The 27,284-nt window shown below is 48.6% G+C and overlaps 1 protein-coding gene across 1 annotated transcript; it reads right to left on the bottom strand.

The window, feature by feature from the left end:
• Nucleotides 1-26,418, bottom strand: Extl3 (exostosin like glycosyltransferase 3). Its single transcript, XM_059273462.1, has 6 exons — nt 26,322-26,418; nt 21,771-24,381; nt 14,249-14,376; nt 7,399-7,543; nt 5,239-5,367; nt 1-2,744 (listed from the first exon to the last, which is right to left on the bottom strand). Exons 2-6 carry the CDS (start codon nt 23,916-23,918, stop codon nt 2,535-2,537), a joined length of 2,760 nt encoding a protein of 919 aa, XP_059129445.1. The 5' UTR covers nt 23,919-24,381; nt 26,322-26,418; the 3' UTR covers nt 1-2,534.
• Between the last annotated feature and the right edge of the window lie 866 nt (nt 26,419-27,284).

The raw sequence follows: 27,284 nt of genomic DNA, 5'->3' as shown, positions 1-27,284 counted from the left end.
TTATTTAGTTTTTTACAAAAATCCAACGTAAGACCTTTGTGCTCACGGTTTGAAAGGGGCAGACAGATGGACAAATTATGTTATCAGAGCTGCCCCAGGCAGCGCCACCCTCCAGCTCCATGTTCCCTCACAAGGCCACCCCAGACAGGAGCATTGTAGGTGGTCCACTGGCCTGAGGCACCCTGGGGGACTGTCACTCTGTGGGTGGCCCTTGCCCTCAAGATAAAGAGCAACTGAAAAACAAAGCTGTCCTGGCCCTGGAAGCTGAAACTAGGTAGCCAGGTGCACCCCTGTTAGGAGTCTGCACTAGGGGTGACCCATGGGGAGCGGCACCCAACACCAGGCAGGCTCCCGACACTTGTGACGGGAAAATCGTTTCCAAGCATGTCCCCTAGCTCCCTAACCCAAATGACAAGCAGTGTCCAACCACTTTGTCTGCCTCTTGCCTCTGAAAGAGTCCCTCAGATACACAGTCACTGTCCATACTTGCTGCTGGGGTCCTTCAGTTAGTGTTCCCACCAGGCCCAGGGATGCCATCCCATAGGATGCTCTGACATCACTATCCCTGAAAGACACTGTGATGATACCCATGAGTGACCAAAACAGCTTTCAGTGCCCTACAAAGGGGTTCTACCATAGAGACTGACTTTCTCATCAGGTGCCACAGCATCAATTCACAAGTCCTCACATCAAAAGAAACAAGGCGGATAGGGATGGGGCTCATGGCAATACTGGAAAGTAAAAAAAAGAAAAAAAAATAGCAGCCACATATTTAGCAAAAAAACACCACACTCTTTGGCTCCCCTGAGGGAAGAGGGTTACTGCTACAAGGACTAGTAAGAGGGCAGAAAGTTGGGGTAAGGAGTCTGGACCCCTTTGCTGAGATGCCAAGAACTCAATGTCCCAGGAGGCCCTTGGTGTCAGGTTCGAGAAGACACCAGTGGAAGCTCTGCAGCAGCCTGGTCCTGCTGGCCAGAGGGCCTCCCAGGGCCCACGCCAGCCCTACAGCAGAAGGATCTACAGAGAAGTCAGGACAGCAGGCAGGAAAGGACCCCAAACAGCAGCACTCACTCAGGGCCGAGGAAGACGGACTGGCTTAAGGCAGGTGCATGACCAGGACAGACCTGAGCTCTGGTTCAGCTGCTGGAAACACTCGGTCCCACTTCAACCACGTGGGGCTGGGGCGACAAGTCACAGGCTGAATCCCTGACACAACACAACGCTTCCAGTTTCCGGCTGCCACCACACCCGAAATTAGCTTATTTCACTTTCAGCCCTGGGAACAGAACCATAACAAGGAGTGGAGAGTGGTAACGTAGGGGTGAATGCCTGTTAACTTCCAAGACCAGACTAGAACTCTCCTAGCAAATCCCAGCCTCCAGATTCTAGGACATCCCAGACCTTGAAAGAGGGGGCTTCCTACAGCCAACACAGCATCAGGGATCTAAACCCCATGGGTACAGGATGGAGTCCAGACGAAGTGGGAAGGTGAGCTCACCTGGGTGTTCATCCCAAGTCACGTGCCCTGCCGTGAGACTCTGGAATCCTCAAAAGGACACAGGCTAGTTCTACACCACACAAGCTCCCAGCCGAGGCCTTCCAGCCTGCCAATTTCCTGTTGCCTCCTCCAGAGAAGCAAGTACTACAGGAACCTGCCACCAGTGCCCTGCACCAGTGTCACCAGGAGGGTGAGCTAAAGAGCCACTGGGCAGGCCTCATCCCTGCCTCAGGGCTCCTTATTCTCTCTCAAACACAGGAAGGAATGGGAGAGGAGCAGTAAGCCCAGTGACAGGAAGTGCCGCCTGGCACCAGCCCCCAAAGCCCGGGATCACGGCTCCTGGTCCCCACTGTGCAGCCTCCAGCAGGAGAAGCAGCTGTGGTAGCATCACTGAGGCAACAGAAAGGGGTCAGAACAACAGGAGATCTTGCCTGGGCCAAGTCCATCCTGCTTATTTCTGCAGTCAGTGCCACTGTGAGGATGGGGCTGCGAGGACAGTCCAGGTAACAGGGTCAGGACCCTCTCCACTAATACAGAGCCAGCTAGGTCTCTCCCTTGGAGAGATTGGCAGAAATTTCAGGTGTACCCTCACCCCACCAAATTGTGTGTGTGTGTGTGTGTGTGTGTGTGTGTGTGTGTGTGTGTGTGTGTACATATACGCACACATATAAATAAGTCTAGAATGGCAGATGTGAAAACTCTTTAAATAATAATAGTTGTTATTGAATTTAAAAAACCACGAACCAGCCGTCCTGGGCTTATGAACTAGTGACTCTCCACAGAGTCCCCACAGTCCTCAGTGTTCGCTATCAGTCAGTGCCCTGTGCAGAAGCCCTGAGTCTGCTGACCAGGATTCTGGGCCCAGTGTGGCTGACTTCAGGATAAAGACAGCTACCCTTTCCACTCTTCCTGCTGCCTCCCCCAGCAAAGGGTCTGGGCCCCGCGCCACAGATGTCCCCAAGGTCCTTCAGTGCCTGGGAACCTTGGGAGCGGCTCCCCTCACTCTGCTCCTCGTCTCTTCAGAACTGGCAAGGCCCTAGATGAACTTGAAGCACTTGGTCTTGTCGTGGGGCAGGCGGGTCTTGAAGAGCACAGAGTCCACCCTGAACTGCGTGTACAAGAGGGGCATGTAGCCGTACACCTTGACAAAGAAGTTGATACACTTGTGCCGCTCGTGAAAGTGAGAGTCATCATGGGACAGGGCCTGAGGGCACCCTGGGCATCGGAAAGTCCACCTCGATGTCACCTGGAGACAGGAAAAGAGCAGGGTGAGAACAGGGCATGACTGCTGACAGAACCCTATAGCGAGGCCAAGCCAAGGCCATGTCCACAGTGAAGCCGCTGGGCCAACGGCTACATCCACACAGCCCAGCATGTGCGTATCCAAAACACTCACGGGGTCTTTCCATGTCCCCATACTTAACAGACACAAAGTCTTAGTATGCCCGTGTTACCGGTCCAAACAAGTCTACCTGCAGTATTTATCTGGGTGGCAGAGCAAGACGTTGGTCCACAGTTATTTGTGTTTCAGAGCAAAATACTGGAAAAGCCAGTCAAAACAGAAACAAATCATTCTAAAATATGACATAGCCATTAAAAAGATAGTTAAGAAAATTACATTTTAAAACATGAGAAAATAGTCTATATTATTAAGATTTTCAACAATTAGAAAAAAGTAACATGATGGTGTCACACACCACATGGTCACCATTAACATAGGTAACTGGTGGTTTGAGTAGGTATGGCCCCGTGGTCTCATATATATTTGAGTGCTTGGACTCTACGGAGTGACACTATTAGGAGGTGTGGCCTTGTTGGAGGAGCGTGTCACTGTGGGGGCAGGCTTTGAAGTCTCATATATGCTCAAGCTATGTCCAGTGTGATACGCAGTTCACTTCCTGTTGCCCGTGAATCAAGATGTAGAACTCTCAGCTCCTTCTCCAGCACCATGTCTGCCTGCATGCTGCCATGCTTCTTGGAACCATGACAATAATGGACTGAACCTCTGGAATTGTAAGCCAGCCTTAATTAAATGTTTTCCTTTATAAGAGTTGCCACTGGCTGGGCAGTGGTAGCACATACCTTTAATCCCAGCACCCAGGAGGCAGAGGCAGGAGGATCTCTGTGAGTTTAAGGCTAGTCTGGTCTATGGAGCTAGTTCTAGGACAGCCAAGGCTACACAGAAAAACCCTGTCTCAAAAAGCCAAAAAAAAAAAAAAGAGAGAGTTGCCATGGTCATAGTGTCTCTTTACAGCAATAGAAAGCAAGACAGCAACCCTTCACAAAGTTCTGCTAGAGCCTTGAGCCTGGGACCTGGCAGGATGAGACCTGGGTGGAGGAGACCAACAAAGATGGTGGACAAAGGTTTTCTTCTCAAGCTCAGCTCTAATCGAAGGAGAATGGCCCACCTCTAGTTGCATCTGAAGACCTCTCCTGTGGGACTGAGGCAGGAATTTAAGTTACTTGTGTGCCCTGCACACCCCCAAGATCCTCATGAAGCCTGCACTGGTCTTAAACAGGCTGTGAGCCCGGACACGGGAGGAAGGGCAATGCAAACAAACAAAGCCCTGTGCAGCATCCAAACAAGCCGTCCACAGGAGCGAGCGCAGGAGGAGGGAGACCTACAGACACCGAAGGCAGAGGGCAGCAGGGTGACGGGCGGCTGTGATGTGTGTGCACAAGGAACTTTCCAGAGACACTCGGAAATCATACAGACATTCAACAGGTGAGCAGGAAGAGAAACATCAGCAAGTGAAGGGTACCGAAATTAGAACCGAGAATGGGAAACAAGACGACAAAACTATGTAAGCAAGATGATTATGATTAAGTGACATGGAGAAAAGGTGGAAGGTCACTCATGGAAGCTCAGAACAGGCAACCCTGGTCCTGGAACAGAAACAGGACAGACTAACTCGGGGCAGACGGAGGCCTTCCAGTGTACCTGCCTCAGTACAGGCTCACACTAACATGTCCGCACAGGAGAACGGAGCGAGGTGGGTGTTTATACACTCTCACAAATGAGATAGTTTAAAAGAGACATTTTATGAGTAAGCTGCAATGTTTAGGGTACACACGCAGAGACACAGCCCTATCAGCCTCTTCACTCACCCACGGCTCCACCAGCTCTCACTGAAGCCACAAGCCCACACCACACACCTGCATCATATAATCATGGTTTTCACCAGAACGTGGTTTCTTTACATTTTTACTTGTAATTATGTGCACAGATGTGTGTCTGTCTGTGTGTGGATGTGCACATGAGTGCAATGCTTGCAGAGTCCAGAAGACAGGAACTGGAGTTACAGGAGGGCGTGAGCCCCCCAACATGCATGCTGGGAACTGAACTGGGACAAAAAAGAAGCTGTGACCACCACTTCACAGCAGGGACCAGCAACACTGTTTCGATATGCACGGCCACCATAAGGTTGATATAGAAGATTCCTTTCGGTAACAAAGCAGTTAATGCCTCCACCCTTGGCAGCCGCAGCCTGCTTCAGAGGTGAAGGAGAGACGGGAATGAAGCTGTCCCATCCCTCGCACCCCACAAGTCCCAACTCCCTCAGCTCTAACCAGTGGCCTCGGGGCGAGGCCCTGCTTACAGCCTACTATCGGTTATGTGAGGGGTGTCCTTGTGCCCTTTACAGAAATGTTCTGAGGTGTGGCACTGTCACAAGCTGCATTAGAACAGAACGGAAGAGTGAAGTGCGCGTGCACACACCTTCCACAGGTAACAGGCCTACCTTGATGGGGGGCTTCCGTGTGATGTGGGAGACCAGGAAGTTCATAGCAATATCCTCACAGTTGATGTACTCATCCACCATGTCTCGGATGGCCTGGGGCATCACATAAGAATACAGGTAGGCATAATACTGTCAGGGAAGAAAGGATCATAACACTGTTAGAAGTTCTTTCACTTTCAGTAAGAATATGCATGGCTCCAGGGGCTGCTGGGGCATGTGTGGGAAGGTGTCCAGGAGGTAGTCACAGTGGGGACACACTATTGGAATTTAGGGACTGAGAGCAGGAATGATGAGCATTTTGCTAGGCAGATCTTCCCTGTGAGAACATCTCATGTATCAGTGCATCTTTACAGTCTACAAAAAAGTACCAAATGGAAGGCAATACCCTCACCGAAGCTGGTTCAATGGGTTGAGGAGCTGGCAAAGGCATTCTGTGAGGGGCAGTAGAAATGACTTGCTCATCTCAGAACAGAGATTCTGTGGTGCTGGGAATGGAACCCAAGCCCGTTGAACTAACTAGGGCAGTGCCCACCACCTCCAGAACAGGGATTCTTCAGAGCCCACCTGAAGACTTCAAAAGGGAAAGTACATGCCGGCCGGCATCACTCAAAAGAAATGGGATGCAGGGGCTGAGGAAATGCCTCAGTGGTTACAAGCACTTGCTCTGTAAAGCTAAGAACCCGAGTTTGGCTCCCCAGAACCCACATAAATGCCAGATGGGTGTGGCGGCCCGCCTGTAATCCTGCCTGGGAAGGTGGAGACAGATGACCTCCAGAGCAAGCTGGCTACCAAGACCAGACATACCTGTAAGCTCTGGAGCTCACTGAGACCCTGCCTCAATGAGTAAGGTAGAGGATGATCAGGGATGACCCCTGACAGCAACCTTGAGCCTGCACATAGACATGCAAACAAATCCTACATCCATACATACCACACACACACATCTGGAAGAAAATTACAAAGTTTACATTTTTTAAAAATAAATGTAGTGTGAGCCTGTGTGGCATTTTAAATGTCCTTATAGCCACGATCTTAAAACTCAAAAACAACTGGATTGTCACTTAGCAGCAGAACATTGTGCATACTCCAGTGTAGCTTTGATCCTGAGGAGCCCCACAAAAGAAAAAGCCAGTGGTGGCGAACGCCTTTAGTTCCAGCACTTGGGAGACAGAGGCTAGCAGATCTCCGAGTTCGGGTTGAGGCCAGCCTGGTCTACAGAGTGAATTCCAGGACAGCCAAGGCTATGTAGAGACCCTGTCTCCAAAAAAAAAAAAAAAGGAAAAATAAAAGTAGAATACCGTCCTTACCCCCATTATCCAAAACGACTGCATTTCAACAAGTAAACATAAAAATCTAAGGTATTGTATAATTTCTCTCATGCAGGTTTTCATACTTTGGTGTTCTTTATATATCCTAGCACACTGCAGCTCTGACCAGACACCCATTAAAATCTCAGAAGCCACAAGAGGCCAATGGATATGTTGCAGATCAGAAGAAATGTAGGAAAGGAGCAAACAGCAGCGTGACAGAGAGCTAACCGTGCAGGAGAGCCGTGACGGTCGAAGGTACCTGTACTGCAGGTATTGATCGAGTCAAAACCCTAATGTGAAAACATCTCTGGGCAGAAGTGGCAGAGCTTGGATAGAGGCCCACAGTGAACCTTGTACACTGGCAATCTGTCTGAGCCAGAAGAGTGCCAGGCTCCGGCCTGACTGAGCCACACCTGGGGTGGTCGTGCTGGAAGGAGACTTGGATATCCAACAGGTCTTTTGGTCTAGTGCCCTCAGCTGTCCATAGTGAGAGCCAATGGTCTATGGGCAGTCCTCATGGCCCGCAGTCCTGGTCCTGACTTTCAGTTACTGTATGCATGATTTTGTTTTGTTTTCTTGTCTTGAGGAGACGGGGTCTCACTGTACAACCTAGCCTAGCCTCAAACCTGTGATCCTCCTACTTCGCTATAGACCACTGGGATTCCGGCCACCATGCTCAGCTTGCTTCTCTAAGCATGAAGCACATCACTCAGTTTCTTCAAAGGCAGGAATGGCTGGCCTCTGGCCCAGAGGGGTCACATGAGCAGAAAGGCTGGTGTGAAGGCAGCATTCATTCTCACACAAGCTCACCCTTGCTAAGCGCAGACCTCCGCACCCAGCATTTGCTCACCTTGTGAAAGAAGGCAGCACCTGTCAGCACCATGGACAGCTCGCAGGAGTAGTTGGAGTTGTAGAGCCACGACTGGTGAGGGATGTCCCACGCATGGTACCGGCCAGGGAAACCCACAATTCGATCACGTGCCTCTCTCCACACCCTTGAAAATACACACACTTAAAATAAGAGCTCTTATCGGGCCTGCTTTGACCCTTAGACTTTTGCATTTTTCCTTTTAATTTTTTAAAAAATATCAGACAAGCAAATCAGATGAAAAACTACACAGTGTCATCAATAATATCTGTTTATCAACCCACAAGTGTCTCTCTCTCCAGTGTATAGTGGGAAGGTCAGGTGGTAGGGCATGCCAGAAGGTGACAATCTGCTAAGAAGTGGGAGACATCAATTCCTGTTTAATTCTTTAAAGGTTTGTTTTTAATGAACATGACACCTTAGTTCCACAGGACATGTATGTAATTTCTCTGCCCTGAGTTTCTGTTCTTCCTGCTCCAGAGGGCACATGGGAGAAGCACTCAGCTACCACAGGTAATCACTGTGGTGAGGAGAACCCATTTCCTAAACTGAGCAGGGCCTAGAGAGAAACTACTGTGTAAAGCTGTCCACAGACCATCAAATGGGGGCATCTGTTAAATGCAAAAAATGACAGAGAGAACTGAGCCCAGCTTTGAAAAATCTGAGGAAACATGTGTGTGTGTGTGTGTGTGTGTGTGTGTGCGCGCACATGCGTGTGTGCATGCATGTGTGCGTGCGTGTGTTCGTGATGTACATGTAGAGGTCAGAGGACAGCTTTATGGCATTGGTTCTACCTTTACGTGGGGTCCAGGATCAAACTCAGGTCACTAGGCTTAGCGGCAAGCACCTTTACCTGCTGCTGAGCCACCTTGCTGGCCCAGGAGAAACTTACATCATCCCCAAACCTCTAGCTAGGTCAAAACAATCCGTTGGCAGTTTCACTGGCTGAAATGGAGCTGGCAGCCACTAAAGGCCTCAGAGACTGCAGCACCTGAGAACTCCTGAGCCGCTTCAGGGCATTTCACTCCCTGAAACTGAGTTGCGATCTAACAACTTCCACCACAAAGTAGGGCCTTACAAGAGTTCCTTTTTCAAACAATGGGATTTTTTATTGTGGCAGAATACCATCTTCATCTTGCTGAAGGGTCTACTCTCCAGTGGCATTAGAGACACACCAGCTGTGTCACTGTCACCAACACCTGCCTCCAGGACTGCCAACCCTCCTGCACCAGAAATCTAAGCTGCTACTTGTCTTCCTGGGCCTGGCTCGCACTGCCCTTACTGTCCCTATGAACAGGACTTCCAGCTGCCCCGTGTGAGGGAAGCACACAGCAGCTCTCTACTGTTTACACTTCTGACAGTTACCAGTGAGTCTGCTTCCAATACAAAAGCTCCACACGAAGGAGCAGTGAGGGCAGGGACAGGGAGGGACAGAAGCTCTGCCTGGTACACTCCCAACAGGGAGCCGACAACTACAATATAAAGACCTCAACAACTTCAACAATGAAAACGAGCAAAGGAAGAATGGTCAATAAACGCATGAAAAACTGTTCAGCACCCTTCGTTACCAGGAAAGTGCAATCGAAATTACTTTGAGAGTTCATGTTACCCAGTAAGAATGGCTGTCACCAAGGAAACAAACAGAAATTCTAGTAAGGAGGTGTGGATACACAGGGCTCTGACACACAGGCAGGGGTCTAAATTAGTCCAGCCACTTGGAAAGTCAGTGTGGAGGCCCCCATGGAGATAAAGTACAACCTCTACCAAAAAGAATCCAAGTCAGCTTCCTACAGAGACACGTTTACTGTGGTATTCCACAGTGGACCAGGTGCCCATCCATTCATAAGTCGATAAAAACAGGGTGGCACACAGACATAGGTTCAAAGAATGAAATCATGTCCCTTTTGGGAACATGGATGGAGCTGAAGGTCATCATGTAATGTGAAACAAGCTGGACTCAGGCAAATGTTTTCTAGTATGTGCAGAAGCTAAGGAGGAAAGGCCATGAAATTATAAGAAGTAAACAGGAAGAAAGGAGGAGAAGGACATGAAAAGGATGAGTACACAAATTACAACCTATGGAGGCACAGAAATGTCACAATCAAGTCCACAGCCTCATACAACTGATATAAGCTAAAAAACCTACACAGGGCACACTGTGTTGAGAGCACGTGTCTTCCACGCTGTGTGTCCCCCTTCCCTGCCTACAGATGTTGGCTGGGATCTACCCCTAGAGACAATGTGCCAGTTCAGTTCTTGAGGCTAAACCCCACGTTCTGAATGACTGCTAGGAGATACACTGAAAGGATTCCCCACTTTCTCACCATTCAGAAAAGGTCAAAAAGCCGCAGGTGACCAAGGAGGCCGCCACCTTCAGCCTCTGTGAGTTCAAACTCCTCAGAGCTGGGAATGCTTATCTCAGTCATCCTCAGGAGGGAACCTCAGAGTGACTGAAGCTCTCTTAACACCTCACGGTGGCATCCACAGCGCCCAGCCCGTCAGCCCATCATGCCACCACCAACACCTGCAGTGGCAAGGACCATTCCTGAAGCTCTTCTAGCTTTTCTCCTTTCCTGACAGGGAGAGCGACAGCTGTTGATGATCATGGACAACAGCCCAGTCAGCAGGACGCTCCTTTTTCAATCTCAGCCAGCAAACAGACTTGCTTCAGTAATCCACCACAGATTGGGAGGGGGAGGGGGGAGGCAGACTGTCTGTCAGAAGTAAAGATGCTATTTCTATCACCTGTCACTTCTGTGGCCTCAGAAGCAAAAGGAAGCCTAAGATCCAGGTGGGTCGGGGTACAGAATGAAAGTGAGAGGACTCTAAGGCAGTGGACTCCTGTGCTTCTCACAGTGAACTGACCAAGATAAACTACTTTTTTCCCAATTTATATGGACTAAAACTGACAAAATACAGTAAAAATGGTTTTGTAAATGCTACTAAAACAGAAAGTGAACAGATAAATTAGAATTCATCAACATTTAAAATGTTGTGCTTCAAAGAATGACACAAGGAAATGCAAAGACAGCTCCCTGAGTGGGAGAGTCTCTGCTCACCTCTCTGACATGCAACATGTACACACTTATATCTAGAATAAAGAACTCTGATAACTCAGCAATAAAGAGATAGATAATCTGTAGTGGCCATTCTTGGTGGCCAATACGATTACATCTGCAATTAACCAAAATCCAAAAATGGAGGGGCACACCTGTGAGGGATTTTTGCTTAATCTGAAGCGGGAAGATCCACTTCTGATCTGAATCTTAAAGACACACCTTTAATCCGGATCTTTTGAGCAGGAAAACCCCACCTCTAACCCAGACCACACCTTCTGCTGGCAGCCTATATAAGGACCTGGAAGAAGGAAGCTTTGCTCCGTGCATGCTTCTCTCTCCTCGCTAGCAAGTCCACTCCTTCACTGGCATTAGAGCCCTACTTCTTTGGGATTCCAGTGTCTACTGAATCGTGACTGAACTACTGGATTCTTGGACCGTCTGTTGATAGGTAGCCATTGTCGGACTAGCTGAACCACAGCCTGTCAGTCATTCTAAAAAATCCCCTTTCTATACATATAGGAATTCATTCTACAAATTATGTTTCTCTGGAGAATGCTGACAAACAAAAATTGGTAAAATATCTGACTCATCTGAATCAACATTTCTCCAATAAAGGTATGCAAATGGTCAACTAATTCATAAACACTTGAAAAGATGCCTATAGCACGAATCTTAAAAGAAAGGTCTTATTAATAAAAAAAAAAAAAAAAAAAAAAACCTCAGGTGATACTGGGATGAATTCTGAAGATCAGAGAAGCAGAACAATCCACAGCCAGCCTCGACAATTCCTCAGCTGATCTTGTTTCTTCAGACTGAAAGCCTCTGAGTCCTCATCTGAATGGATCTCAGCTGATCTGCTGCTAAAAGCCAAAAGCTTAAAAAGCCCCTAGTTCCTGGTCCTCACGCCTTATATACCTTTCTGCTTCCTGCCATCACTTCCTGGGAATAACGGCGTTTGTCACCATACTTGGCTCTTTCCAGTGTGGCTTTGAACTCAGAGATCCGGATGGATCTCACCTCTGGAATGCTAAAATTAAAGGTGTGAGTTCCACCATTTTCTGGCCTCTATGTCTATCTAGTGGCTGTTCTGTTCTCTGACTCCAGGTAAGTTTATTAGGGTGCACAATATATTGGGGGACACAATATCACCACAGATGCCCAACATCACTGTCATTAGAGAAAACAAAACTGTAAAGGGGAACTGGGGAGGTGGCTCAGTCCATAAAGTCAAAGCTGGCTTCTGGCCTCCAATGTGTATATACATGCATACACATACACACACACACACACACACACACACACACACACACACCCCTGATGTGCACACACACAAATCTATCTTGAACTACACTACTTCACAGCCACTTAGGGCAGCCATAAAATAAAAAAGTACACATAAGCATTGACAAGGATATAGGTAAATAAAGTGGCATGCTCACTAACTGCTGGAATATAAAATGGTGCAGCTACTTTGAAAAGCCATTTAGCAGGTCCTCAAAACATCTACGCTCTGGCCCAGTCACCCCACAGCTAGCTATGTACCCAAGAGAAATGTTCCTGTCCAGACATAAACATGAACGGGCACAGTACAGCACTGTGCTTCACTGCCAAGTAGTAGAGACCCAAATGTCCATTAGTACAATTAAGAAAGATAACACAGGCCTGGTGGTATGCACCTTTAATCCCTGCACTCAGGAGGCAGAGGCAGGCAAATCTCTGAGTTCAAGACCAACCAGGTCTACATTGCAAGTTTCAGGCCAACCAGTGCTACATAGTGAGGAGCCCTCCTCCACCCCGGCTTTTTTAAATGATTTATGTGCATTGATTAGTGTTTTGCCTGCATGTATGTCTGAGAGTGTCAGATCCCCTGGAACTGGAGCTAGAGACAGTTGTGAGCGCCATGTGGGTGCAAGGACTTGAACCCAAGTCTTAACCATTGAGCCATCTCTCCAGCCAGCCCAAGACCCTGTCTTTAAATAAATAAAAGAGGAAAGAAAATGTGGCACACCCATACAAAGGGAACGAAGCGCTGTTGCGTGCTAAGAGACAGATGGCCCCAGAAAAATAAGGCAGGGTGGAGAAGCCAGCCACAGGCCACTTATGTCCACAATAGGAAACTCTTCAGAGACGTGATGTTTGGTGGTTGCCTAGGACTTAACGGGCTGGAAGATGACAGAGGGTGGTCGATGGATACTGTTTCTTTTGGTGATAATGTTTTTCTAAAATGGACTGTGGTGACTGTATAAAAATCTACCCAACTCTATACCTGAATGTGTGAATGGGACTGTACATAAATTATGCTCAATAAATGTCACTGAAAATTTAATTTCAAGCAAATGTTCACCCTTGGGTGTTACCACTGAGGCAAGTCTAAAGCAGCACTCCAACTAATTCATTAATTCACATACACTGTAACTGACATTGTTCTCTGGGATGGAACAGGAATTAATGATACATTTTCCACAGTGACCCTTGGGTGCCAGGGTAAATGCCAACTTTTTGAAAGGGTTCTAAATGCTCAGTGAGGTGTTTTACTGACCTGAGCCCACACACCAGTAATGGCCCACTCAGAACCCCCAATCCACTTCATTCCCTTATAGGCAGTGTGCCTCACTAGACCACCTAAGCCCCCGGAGCACCTGCACGGTGAATTTGAGAGAGCAGCCCAGCACAATAGGGAGGGAGAGTTAAAGAGGCCTGCAAACTCATCAGCCACCTGCCACTGCTTATGCTTTGCTCGCTGGCATCTCAATACCCACCTACAGATCACGTACACAAACTACAACTCCCACCACCAGGCCCCAGGGCTGACTGGCTCACTCTGTTCATTAATTCGATGAGACAGAGCCCTGGGTTGTATATGTGACTGCTCTGACCTCATAAGGGGAGACTCATCCCTGGATGGATTTGTAATGTGATGGCTTTACTGGGAGATGGTGGAGTCCTAGTTGGAAGGGCAAGCATACTGGGGGCATGTCTCTGGGGGGACACCCTGCCCTGGTCCCTTCCCATAGTCATCCATTCTCTGCTTCCTGTCTGCCATGACAGAGAACCTCCTCGGCACACGTCCTCCTTGCTATGCTGTTGTGTCCGTGTGCGTGGAGCCGAGCACCCACGGAAGGAGCCGAGCACCCACGGAAGGAGCCAAGCACCCACGGAAGGAGCTGAGCACCCACCGAAGGAGCCGAGCACCCACTGACAAGATACTTCAAAACCCGAGTCCGATCAGTCTCCCCTGCACCGCTTCTGTCAGATACGTCGTCAGAGCAGAAATGAACCGGGGTTCTCAGGTAGTCCCCAGCACACAGCATGCACTTAACAGATGATAGTGTCACCACCACCCCCACTCCACCTCCTTCTCCTCCCCGCTTTCCTGTCGGACCCTTGTTCTCCACCCCACTTACATCTTGGGGACCAATACTCTGGCACTGTCCTATTCCTCAAAAAACACTCCTTTGTTTCCACCCTTCCTATAACACAAACCCAACTTCCTCACCTCTGTTCTCAGCAAAGAAGGTCGGGTTTAAGGACGAAAGGTCCGAGAGAGGCAAGGAACCCCGGCCGGCTAGTACAGACTCCCATCTCCCTGGCCCCAGAAGAGCCTGCAGGGGTCAGAGGAGCCCCAGAGAGGATCAGAAGAGTCAGCCAAACCACTGAGACCTGAGACCAACGCCACCCTTCGATGCCCTAACAGCCTCCTAGAGTTTCTCCTCTGCTGTTCAATTGGTTTTTTACCACTTTCACACTAAAGTGTTTGAAAATCTGTCCCTCACCGAAACCCAAACATGATTTCATCATGGCGGAGGTGAGCATCGTCATCAATAGACAGTATGGCCTCTGTCTCAATCTCATTCCAGGGCAAGAATCGATTGTTCAAACTGTTTTTCTCAGTGCGGACAACCTGAAATGAGAGAAAAACACGAGAAATCAATGCTACATTAGAGAATTCTCAAAGTGACTTTAGTCCAAATCTTACCAACAAACTGGCCTGGTGGCCTGCCACTTGCTTGTGACATTAGCACGTGCCTCTCCACGAAGCTGCCTCCCACTGAAGAGGATCTCACACTAACCGTCAGTCATTGTAAACTCACTTTCTCACGAAACACACACTGAGGATTATTTTAGACCAACAGTCTAGAAGATTAAGCATATTTCCCAAGAGAACACAAAGTGGCAGCGCACACTGAGCCCAGGTCCAAGCTCGAACCCACCCAACTGCTCCCAAACTTTAAAACGACACTTAGAAACACTTTTGAGTTTACCTCATTTCTGGCCACACACACACTTTTAAAGCCTTTGGGAAATAAACCTTTTGACAAAGGTGTCATCGGTTCACCTCTGTGGAGCCCACCCACAGTGTTGACACCCGCCATCCACAGGGATCACTATGCATACAAAGCCTTTCCTTCCTTTGCTGGGTGTGTGTGCACAGGGTTGATTTGTTTTGATGATCAGGGAGGCATCTGTGCCGGGTCTTCCGAGGAAGAGTAACTTTGTTAGAAGGATAGAGAGAAGATGTTTTCAGCCGGGCCTTGGCTGACATCACGGGTATGTAGACTTCTCGACCTGGGATACACTTGATACCTGGTGTCAGGAGGTGGTTATCCTCAGTGCAGGGCAGATGGTGGTGGAAGTGAGACGACCTTTCTGGCTTTCTGAAGCCCCGTGAGATCCTCTTTGCTTTCTTAGAGTAAAATGATGCTTCCTCATTAGTTGGACTAGTAGTTAAGGAACCTGTGGTTTGAATGAGATGTCCCCACAGGTCTGATTCCTGGTTGGCGGTTGTTTGAGAAGTTTAGGAGGTGTGCTTGGCTAGAGGAAGTGTGTCACTGGCACGTGCTTGAAGAGTTTAGACTTGATGGGTATGGTGACGCACGCCTTTCATCCCAGCACTCAAGAGGCAAAGGCAGGCGGATCTCTGAGTTCAAGGCCAGCCTGGACTACAAAGTAAGTTACAGGGCAGACAAGGTTGTTACAAAGAGAAACCCTGCCTTGAGAAACCACATAAAAAAAAGTTTAGACTTGAGCCATTTGGAGTTTACTCTCTGCTTCCTGCTTGTGGACCAGTATGTGACCGCTCGGCTTCTCCCCAGCTGCCATACCTGCTCCTGTCTGGCTTCCTTGCCATGACAGACTCTTGTACCTCTGGAACCATAAAGCCCAAGTAAACCCTTCATTCTGTAAACTGCTTGGCCATACTGTTTATCACAGCAACAGAAAAGTAAGTACTACAAACAAAGGGGATTATCAAAGTACCAACAGGGACATCACTGTGACTTGCTCCCAGCCATGCCAAAGGTGGACTGTGGACCTGAGGGGAGGGGGTAAGGTAGTTCTGTGGGGACACTGCTGTCAGTTCTGGAGAGGACACTGCTTTGCACATCTGCATATTTAGGAGATGCTCTTCGAGTCGGAATTAGCTGAAGACCCAGCTCCTCACTTTCCTGGTCTCTTGTCTGCTAAACTGCTGCTTACTTTGCAAATGTCTTCCAACCAAAGCCACCGTGGAAAATGTATCATTAACTCCTGTTGCATCACAGAAAATGACGTCAATCATAAATGTACATGAATTGACAGATTAGCTGGAGGCTGCTTTAGACAGGCCACAATCAACAGGCGGTCCAGCCCCATCAACACAAAGAAGGATCCTAACTACACTACCCCAGATGTCAGAGCCCAGAAACAGCAATCCGCCTTGCACTGAGCATATTTAACCAGTTAAACAACAACAACAAAGCAGCCTGGTTTATAGCCAGGGATCTCCTAAGCTCAGGTTCAGTGGTAACAGAACAAAGAGGCCAGGTTCTAGGTCAGGAAACAGAATGGCTATTTAACAGGCGGAGATTGTCAAACTGGGTTACAGAAAAGCAAAGAGAGACCGAACTACATTCAGGGAGGGAGAACACAACACTTGCCTAGACTGGGATGTCCTGGATTGGGTCCTTAGTCACATCAACGGGGACACACACAGCCAGGAGGGAACCCACCACCACCCTATAGTTCAGCAGCCTTTGTACCCCAGGGAGCAGGATGGTGGCCAGAAGTGGCAGGTCCCAAACGCAAGTTTAGTGATGTAAAATCCCATCCATGTTAAGTTGTTATCAGGTAAGATCATGTGACCACCTGAGAGGACGGAACGGGGTGACTGTTCACTCAAACTAACCCATCATTCATTTGCTTTCCGAACATACCTTGCATCCACTCACAGCACTGTAGTTCAGCCAGTCCTGCAGAACACAGCCCAGAAGATATACACACAGAAATTCTAATCTTCAAGCTGCTCTTTAGGACTATCAGTTCTCTGAATTAATTTCCAGCAAAATTATCTACACAGCCTGAGCACTTGGTAGGACTCCAAGCCTAGCTGCCAGGACACTGCCTGGGCCAAAAGCCACGAGCCAAAGACGCACTTCCCAAGAGCCCCAGGAGATGGCGCTGCACGGGTGCAAAGAAAGCTATGGAGCCTATCTGAAAGCAGAGCAACCCAGTCAACCTCTGATAGTGTGAACCTGGGCATTCCTCTGTTGAATCACTACAACACCGTGTTGTCTGCAGAAGCTGGGGTCAATTACCCAGCAAACAGCCAATCTGAGTCCAAAAACAAGAACAAAGGAAACTGAGGTGTGGAGGATGGTCTGGGGCCCAGAGCGAAGACTGAAGGATTCATTTGTAAACTGCAGTTCACAGGGGGCTCCTTGTTCTCCCTTCCCCACCCCACCTGAGACAGGGTCTCTCTACGTTGTCCTGGAACTCACTATGTGGACCAGGCTGGCCTCAAACTCGAAGACCCTGACCTGCCTCACCTCCCAAATGCTGGGATTAAAGGTGTGTGCTATCACTCCTAGCTCCCTCCTACTCCTTAAAAGACCTGAGCAGGGCAGACCACAAAGCTGGGACTCCAACAGCAAACAAGATCTGACCCGGATTCACAAGCAGGCTTGTGCATAAAAGTTCCCTGAAGTCCATCCCTGGGATGTTGGTCAAGAAGCCTGAGGAGGAAGAAAGGGGGAAGTTCTGATTCAGAAGCTGAAGGGGGAGGTTTCACCTCTAACGCCAGCACATGGGAGGTGTGAGCGGGAGGAATGTAAATTCAAGGCTACCTAGCAAGTCTGAGGCCAGCCAGCAGGCCAGCCAGCAGGCCATGTGAGACCCTGCCTCAAAACCCAACGGATTCTGGCTCCAAAGCTACAGTGCTTCCTCACTAGACTGCTGCTCAGCAACCACCCATTGGCGGCCTGGGCAACAAAACCCTGACAGAAAGACCCAGTTGCTCCTCAAGCCATGTGCATACAGATGAGCACTGGCCTCTAGCAAATGTAAAACAGGCAACTAGAAGAACTTAGTAACATTCCTACTTCTGTTGATGTTTGGTTTCAATTACAACAGTAATCCTCCACTCTGACCCCGCCCCCCGGAAGAAAAAAAAAAAAAAAAACACACCTGGCTGTTTCCTCGTGTTGTGCCAGGAAGGTGTGTTCTAGACTCTGTGTTTACACCTGGGTAACTCCGGAGACTACCTAAGTTACCGCTTTAATCCCGAGGCCCGCACTGAGCTGCAGGACTAGCACATAGTGCCAGCCCAGAAATGGCCGGCCCAGAAATGGCCAGCCCGTGTCACACAAACGTGTGAATGACTAAGCGGGTAAGGGGAACGGGAACAAGCCAGCCCTGCCGTTTCTGGAATATGGAATAAGATTTGTCAAATTTACAGATCGAACACTCAACATAACAAATAATACTAAAGAACGATAATGAGACGAATTAGGAGACACCCCCCCCCTTAGTATTTGTTCTGTTTAATTTTTTTCTTCTCGCTATGTTGTTCAGGCAGGCCTTGAACTCAGTATGTAGTCCAGTCTGGCCCTCAACTTGCAGTCCCCTGCCCCACCTCTCAACACTGCTGGGATTCCTTGTCTGTGCCACCACATTTGACTTCTAATCTTGCTTTCCAAAGCAAAGCAAAGCAAAGCAAACAAACAAAAAACCCTACTGACCTACATCAGTCAAGTTGAGCAAGTCTTGGTAACATCTGCTTGTTTCACACAGCCCACTCCCAGGTCATCTGATACCATCCCTCACAGAAGTCTCGACTCCTCCATCACCTTTCTTCTCAACACAGAGCAATGGGCCAAGCGGGCACTCCCACTCCGAGCCTAGACCCTGCCACCGCACATGACAGTTGTCTTTACGTCATTAAGCTTACACTGGCTCAGCCCGGCCTAACGGCCTCCAGCCTCTACCAATGTCGCATGCGCAGCGCATTTCTGTAGCCAACCTCATCTCAGCCATCATACAGAGGGGAGATGGAAAGAGCAGCTGCTTCCTCTAACTTACAGCAAACCACAGAGCTCAGGAATGAAAAGCATGAGGCCTAGGAGGCCGTACCCATCATGTCACTAACAGGTGAGCACCAACATCAAAGAACTCGAGGCCATGGGGGCACTGGCTTGCTCACTCACTCACTGAACAAATGGGAGGGGCCAAAAGGAAGAAAGGCAGGGGGTGGGAGTTAAGGGTAACAGTGAACTAGTTTTCATGCATAACTTTAACTGAGGCTAATGCGGCACAAAAACGGCACGTTTCACCTTATGAGACAAGTCTGTTTGAACTTTTAGAAGTGTGTCGACGAGCCCTAGTGAAACAGCACAAATTAGAGGTTAGCCTCCAGGGAGATGATGCACACAAAGACCACACACAGCACCGAGAAAACACTGAACAGTTACCGAGCTGGGCTTGGTGTGCATCTCTATCCCGGTACGCAGAAGACGGAGGCAGGAGGAACACAGACTCAGGACCAGCCTGGGTTACAAACGGCAAGTTCAGCCCTAACAGGAAGCCTCTGCTTTCCAACCAGTAATACTGCTCAGAGTCACTGCATCCTGAGACCAGCGCAGCCTCGCCTAGCTTGCTACATGCTTTACACATAGTTACTTTACAGTTTCAACTTTATGTATTATATATTTATACCATTTACTCATAAGCAATCTTATGCCTTTCCAGGAAATTTGGGCTTGGTACAAAAGAAAGGCTATGCATTAAATCACAGCTGGAAACCCTAACACCTTCTTCTACTTTGAGAAGCATTATCAACAGAGCCCTCGATGACCCTGACACCTGCCTCCATCATGAGGGTCAGCCATTCCAACTGCTGCTCTAAATACCTGCTTCCCTCAAGCAGGAAGCACAGTCAAAATATTCAGCCAACTAGACTGAAATCCTCTAACTTGAAACTCTTTCTTTATAAAATAACTAGGAAAGACTGCATGCTACTACAGACAGTGTGTTCGAACGGCCCATTTGGAGAGTTTCTGGCACTTCTAGCTAGGTTTCATATTACTGCAATGGGCTGCCCAGAAATCACAGGGGACTAACTCATTTCCCACCAGATTAAAGAAAAGATTAGTTCTGGCAAGTTCTCTGCTGGATTTCAGTCATCGCTTACTGGAAGTAGGAAGCCGTGTGAGGAAATGTGTCTTACAAAACAGCACACTTTAGAACAACTCAACAACACCCATCTCAGTCACTGCTCTTCTGCTGTAAAAAGACACCATGACCAAAGCAACTGTTATAAGAGAAAGCGTTTCACTGGGAACTGCTTAAAGTTGCACAGGGTTAAAGCCATTAGCATCGTGGTGGGGAGCATGGTGGTATGCAGGCAGGCATGGTGCTGGAGAAGGAGCTGAGAGTTATATCCTGATCCACAGGCAGAGAACAAGACACTGGGCCTGGTGTGGACTTTGAAACCTCAAAGTCCAACCCCGAGATACACCTCCTCCAAAAAGGCTTCACCTCTAAATCCTTCCCAAACAGTTCATCAATTGGGGACTAAGCATACAAATGTATAAACCTACAGGGACCATTCTCATTCAAAGCACCACAGCCTATAACTAAAAGAACCGAGAGAAAATGCAAACTTTACTTGGTGAAGTCTCTCAGAGAAACCTCCCCATTTAAAGAACATACACTTGGTTTTTTAATTACATCATGCTACTGCTGCTCTGAAAACACTGCAAAAGTAGCCAGGCACACCTTTAATCTCAGCACTCGGAGGCAGAGGCAGGTGGATCTCTGTGAGTTCAAGGCCAGCCTGGTCTACAGAGTGAGTTCCAGGTCAGCCAGAGCAAACTATAATGAGACATGTCAGGAAAAAAAAAAAAAAGAAAGAAAAGAAAAGAAAACCTTTTAAAAGAATGACTTTTCCAATGACATAAACTTTTAAAAATTGGACTAGATCCAGACCCCTTTCTAGACAAATCATCCCCAAAAAACTCTGAATTTTCTCAAGCAAGCATCTAGTAATGCACGCCCACCAGACCTTTTGTCCTTCTTTGTTGCTTTTTCTAGAGAGTAATCACAGTGCAGCCAAGTGCTTGGTGGTCTTAAGACAAAAGAAATGGAGTGCATCTCTCTCCCAGATGGCTAAGTGTAGTACTATAGGCAGACATGCAGAGTCCTGAGAAACCACTCTCTCTCCTACACACTAATGTGTCCCCTGTATCCAGGACTCGGACACAGTAAAGCGTTATTACACATGGCAAAATACTCTAGAAGAGAAGGTTCAAAGTCTTCAACTCTCAAATATCAAAAACCCCAACGCCAGCCTTCCAGAAGCTTCCACTGTACCCTGCAAGAAGAACTGTGTCATTTCCCAGTCCTTTTGGGAGCACTGAAATGGAAGGTTCTGGACTGGAACATGCTTAAGCACAGTTCCTGTTACTCCTCAGTCTTGGCGAGAGCTGGAGAAGGGAGATGGAGAGACTAAACACAGTGCCTACTGGGCCCTGAGAGCTTCCTCTGACTACTCTCATCAATATGGAAGATGCCTGAAGGGTAACTGAGGGAGGGATCTTTGTGAACCTGCATGGCTCCAGCATCAGTTTCTATTGTGGAGGCACCAGGGAGTCCTAGGACATGCTGGGCAGTAATGGAAGCAGCAAAGCCTGAAAGGCAGCAAGCAGAAACTTCACAGGGAAAGGAACCTATAAGGGTTTATAAAAAATAGATAAATGCGCTATACCAGCATGTAAAAGGCCCTGGGCTCAATCCCCAGCACCAGGAGCAAGCGTGTGTGCACGTGCGTGTGCATGTGCACGTGCATGCATGCATGCATACATGCACACGCACGCACACGTGCGCGCGCACGCACACACACACACGCACACACACACACACACAGAGGTACATGTATATTCACCTCTGCTACTAGTGAGGGAGCAAAACTGATAAAGGCTAGAAAAGGCATTTAAGAGTATGGTACTAGTCCGCGCAGTAAAACGTACTGCCCATTTCTATTACCATGATGGGGACACCAATGTCTGGCCACAAAAGGTCCTCCGAGGGCAGCTTGGGAGAGTTCCACACCACCACTACCTTGTTCAGGTAGGGGAGGCCGTTGAGTCTCTCCAGGGAGTTCATGAGCACTTCCTCCCGCTCATAGGTCAGCATCACAACTGTGAACTGCTCCCTCGGGACATTGCCTCCAAGTGCGGCCTGGAACTCCTTGCCAGAGCCCCCAGCCCCGCCACCGATGGGCCGAAATCCAGTCCCTGAGCCCAGGAATTTGGCCTCAGAGGGCAACACAGGGTCAAAGGGTGTGTGGGGGAAAAGATGGAAAGGCCCGGGTGCAGAGTTCCAGCTACGGTAACAGTCTGTGACAGTCAGAGTAAAGTTTCGGAGGTATTTAGGTGAGGCATAGGGCGGTTCTGTCTCTACCGGCCCCAGGTCCAGGTCCCCATTGTCAGCCATGTTGGGGTCAGTTCCTGCTGCTTTTCCTGAACGATGGGGGATCTCAGCTGCTACCTCTTCCCGGATGGGAGCAGCTGGGATCTGGATGCGAGTCCTAATCATGGCCAGCACGGTATTAAAAATACTGTCAGCAGTGGAGAAGTAGGTCTCCCAGAGAAAGCGGCCTTGCCGCCTCATGGCCAACAGATCACTGTCCGAAAGACTTCGTAACAGGAAGTGAACCTCTGTAACTCGCGGCTTGGGCACCACCAGGGCGGCCTCATTCCACTCCAGCATGTCATGGTACGGGAGCTGTACCTGCTCCCCCAGTACAACCGGCACAGCTCCCACTTCCAGGGCCTCGAAGAGCCGTGTTGCACACCCAGATGAGATAACCAAGTGCGGGTCCCCAGGAGTAATGATGAGGGCGAAGGTGGAGAGCTTCAGTAACTCGAGGCGGTCTTCCCGCTCCCCACAGAGCGCCCACTCAGTGGGCAGGCTGGCCTTCGGCTGGTTTTTGCAGGTAAATTCCACCAGCACCTGATCTAACTTGCTGTCCTGTACAGCCTTCAGGGTGGCAATGATCCGGTCGTCGTAGTCAGCTGGCGGGTCGCCCTCCATCTCTTCCTCAAAGGAACGGGCCTCCTGAAGGCTAGACCTCAGGGACTCAATCTTCTCACCCTGGAAAGTGAAGAGATACTTCCGCTTAACCGGCACCTGCGGTGGGATTTCCATGAAGTTGGGTTCAGACATGGCATGGACAAGTGGTGACACTACCAAGTCAAAGCCGGGCCTGTACTGGGCAGCATAGAACGTGGATTGGGCCACCATGGCCCGGCCTGTACTGACGTTGTACAGTAAGTTCTGTGTGTCCGACTTCCGGGACAGGTTGATGATGACATGGTTGTGCCCATCCGTCCTCCAGTGTGGCAGAGAATACAACTGCTTCTCGAGGTCGGCGGGCCGCAGCACGGCAGGCTCCTGCATTTCCCCCACTAACACCACATACAGGCAGGCAATGGCTGCGTTTTCTGTAACATACACATTGGCTCTCGCTGTAGCCTGAAAAGCCTGCTTGACCAAAGGGTCCAGGTAGCTCCCAAAGGCAAACTGGTCACTGTCATAGACATAGACAGGAAAGCCAGAGGTCAGAGGACAGCGAGAGTAATCAAAGCAGTTGTGTAGCCGGCAACCCCGAGTGACCTTGGGGGGCGGGAGGCCAGCATCGTCCTTCTCAGGGAGCAGTCGGATGGGCAGGGACAGTTTGGGCTGGTTCTGGGCCATCAGCTCCTTGTAGGAGTGCTCTGTCTGGCTAATGACGTTCTTGAGCTGCAGCAGGTCCTGCTTGGCATTCTCTATGCTCTTCTTACAGGCTTCAATCTTGAGGTTTAGTTTGGCGATTTCACTGTTCAGCTCTTGCCGCTTGGCTTCTAGCTGTAGAAGCTCTTCGCTCACAGACTCACGAATCCGGCAAAGATCTAGAACGTGCTTTACCTCACAGAGCTCGTTGCCAGCCCGAGGCCCAAAGATGCGCTTGCCGGCTTCATCTGCCTCATCTAGAGTGGTGAGGTAATAGTGAGCGATGAGGGGGAAGAAGACCAGGATGATGAAGAGTGTAAAACTCAGCCACGTCAGCCGGATGCGGTTGGACCAGCGCAGCATACAGGTCTGACCACCATTCCCCACTCCCCCATTCCGCAACATGGTATAGCCTGTCATGAGTTCTCCGTGGCTCTTGCCCACTCTGATCACGTCGGATCACTCGCCATAACCATGAGTTTGTTTGTCAAAACTCAACCTCTTTTTCACTCACAAGTTCCTGGAAGAGTCAGTGTGCTCCCTGCACAAGGCACCAAATAAAATGGAAATTTCATTTTCCTCGGCTGTGACTCAGAAGGTCTCGAACCCTAGTCAGGCAGATCCTAAGTATTGGCTGTTGTCATCAAATAGAAAAAGGTACCACATGGCTGATGGGATGGAAAGGAAGAGATCCATGGTGTTAAAATCCAGGGAAAAGGCCCCGGGCTCAGAGGGACCATTCTAACTGCCATAGCGTTTGTTCCTTGGCTTTGCTGCCCAGCCAGTAGGCATAGCTTCTATTCAAGTCATGCAGTGACTGGTAAAAAGAGCTGGCAGTTGGAAATGCCAGCCCTGTCCTCCATGTCACTACCAACAATCAGGCCTGCAAAGGAAGGAGAATCTTGTCAGTCTTGAGAAGATTATATTCAAAGCTCCATTCCCATCCCACACGCCAGCCCCTGCACAGTGGTTACTACCTGAGACCTGGGCACCTCAGGAGATGAGGGGAAGCAACGTCCATCTAACCTTGGTCCTCGCCTGACATCAAAGTCTCCTTGTGAACTTCTCAACACAAACAGCCCTGAGAAGCTCGGTTTGTTAAATTTAGACTTGAAAAGCGTTGAGGGCTCTTTGAACTTCACCAGGAATAGATAAAAGGTATTCCCCAGTTTGCTCTATTTACCTCCCATTAGCAGACATCAGGCACTCCTTAAAATAGAAACAGTGACTTGGTCTTTCAGAGAGAACAGTATACTTAGAAACGAGAGGCATCGTCCTTCACCCTTCAGGGATGGACCTGCTGTCGGCCCTCACATTCAGTGACCTAATCTTGCAAAATCGAGATGAGTGCACGCAGAGAACAAGGTATTATCATGCTATGAAATGAAGTAGAGACTCTGCATTCTGACCCAGCACCCCAGTTCCCTCACCAGCTCTACAAGCCCAACATATAGAAGCTTCCTACCTACCTTCCCTTCAAATTGGCATACCCAGAAATCAAGTCATACTACTCTGTGCCAAAAAAATACTCCAATTCATTCAGTCACTTCTTCATACACACAAAAACACATTCACAGCCAGGGAGGGTGTATGTAGGTAGCACTCGGGCTGAGGCAGGAGAATCTTGAGTTTAAGGCTAGCTTGGGCTACACAGGAAGACCCTGCCTCAAAAAAGAAAACAAAAGTATATGTGGTACAATGTACTCTTGACATACCTAACATATGTCAAGAAGAATTGCCTAGCATGTGTAATAACCCTTGACCTCACCAAACTTTACAGAGTCTAAGAGACAGTCTAAGGTATAAACAGCTGCAGAGCATCTGTCTATCTTGTCAAATCTGTGAATTCAATGCCCGGAAGGGGGATGGGAAGAGACAACCACAGCAGGAGCACATCTGCAAGGCAGTGCACTGTCTCACAGAGGCTCAGCCGCCCCAGCCCCCATCTTTGCAGCTGTTAAAGTCTGATAAGGTCTTTTCTACTCTTAGGTTAAAACAAAAAGCTGATGACAGTTTTACTAAGGTTTAAGAACAACTGATCAGGACGACAAAGAGTAAAACAAAAATCTACCCTTGAAATACGAAACTTGAAAATGTTAAACTTGATAAACGGGCTGGAATGACGGCTCAGCAGTTAAGAGTGCTTCCAGCTCTTGCAGAGGATCCCAGCTCGGTTTGCAGCACTCACATGGGGCGGCTCACAACCACCTGCAACTCCAGCTCCCAGGGATGCAAAGCCTCTGGCCTCCACAAGCACCCATGCTTGTGTGCACAAATCCACACACAAACACCTAATTTAAAAATAAAAATAAATCTTTAGGGCCGGGTGGTAGCACATGCCTTTAATACTAGCGTTCATGAGGCAGAGGCAGGCAGATCTCTCTGACCTTGAAACTATCCTGGTCCATATAGTGAGTTTTAGGCCAGATAGGGCTATATAGTAAGACCCTGTCTCAAAAAATAAAAATGAAAACAAATCTTCAAACTCAGATAAATAACATCTAGTCAAACATCCCACATCAAGACCTGCATTTCTTGTTTGTTTTGAAGACAGAGATTCACTATGTTGCCCTGGCTGTCCTAGAACTTGCTCTGTAAACCAGGCTGGCCTCAAACTCAGAGAGATCCACCTGCCTCTGCCTCCTGAGTGATGAGATTAAAGGCATGCACCACTATGCCCAACTCATGATCCCAATTTCCAAAGCACCTACATTATCCTTTTACTTAAATGTTTGTGCTCCTGCTGTAATGCTGGGTAAGGAAGAACAGAACAGAGAAGACAAGACAGAATCCAGGCCCTGCAGCCAGTCCTTCCCTGCTCACCTTACTCGGTTCTTCCTTTCTCTGCTTTATGTAGTAGCATTATGCTTCAATACACGATTCTTGAAATAGTTGACAGCAGAGCTTGCTCTTCTGATTTAAAGAGAAAATAGAAAGTGACTGTTAAGGACTTTCTTTAGTCTTTCTGAAAGGGCTTCCCTTGCAGATTCAGCAGTCACAGAGCAGACTACCAGGCAGAGCTCTTCGGAGTGAGCAGGTACTATCCCAACAAACACCAAGACAATGGGGAATTTTTTCACAGGCGAACTACTTGGGCAGTTGTTGCTTGCTGACATGCTGGAGAGCGTAAAGCAGACTGCTATAAAAGGTAGGCAGGGGTTGGGGATTTAGCTCAGTGGTAGAGCGCTTGCCTAGCAAGCACAAGGCCCTGGGTTCGATCCTCAGCTAAAAAAAAAAAAAAAAAAAAGGTAGGCAGTATACAAGGACTTTCAGAAGCTTGCACTGAGCTCTTTGTAGGTGAGATGATGTTTACTCCTAGAATAGAGTTCAGGACAAACAGGAGGCAGGAGATGAGCATCTGGAGGCATAAATGAACCAGCATCAGCCGTGAGCCAGGCGTGTGGCACACCTGCCATCCCACAGGGAATAAGCAAAGGCGGGAGAACCTCGGGTCCCATGCACGGACGACAGTACTCCCAGTGCGCCCAACGTACAAGCAGAGCTGACAATGGAAATAAATGTTCGAATGGAAACCAACGCTGATTCTAAAGAATTTCATCCACTAAGTTCTATCTCATCCACCAGCATGAGCCAAACGAGCAATCAATGGCCAATGGCGTGGACTCTGCCTCCTAAACATTGACTTACAGTTTTCTAGAAGAAAAAGAAAAGAAACGCTTTTTTTTTTTTTTTTAACTTTCTTCTGTTACTCTCTCATCCAGAAGTAAATGCCAACACAACACTAAGGCAGAGTGATCTCCAGAGGTTCTCAGTGCAAATACACCG

The sequence above is a fragment of the Peromyscus eremicus genome, chromosome 9 (assembly GCF_949786415.1).
Source record: "Peromyscus eremicus chromosome 9, PerEre_H2_v1, whole genome shotgun sequence".
Lineage (NCBI taxonomy): Eukaryota > Metazoa > Chordata > Mammalia > Rodentia > Cricetidae > Peromyscus > Peromyscus eremicus.
Note: the sequence above shows the minus strand (reverse complement) of the source record. Positions and strands in the feature narration are given on the sequence as shown.

Bases quoted from the DNA above. Each gene is read 5' to 3' on its own strand.
- Extl3 (XM_059273462.1), bottom strand. From the start codon at position 23,918: ATGACAGGCTATACCATGTTGCGGAATGGGGGAGTGGGGAATGGTGGT. The intron at 14,377-21,770 runs GTAATAGAAATG...CTCTCATTTCAG, and splicing joins ACATTGGTGTCCCCATCATG to GTTGTCCGCACTGAGAAAAA. The intron at 5,368-7,398 runs GTGAGCAAATGC...CTTCCCTGACAG, and splicing joins GTGCTGCCTTCTTTCACAAG to TATTATGCCTACCTGTATTC.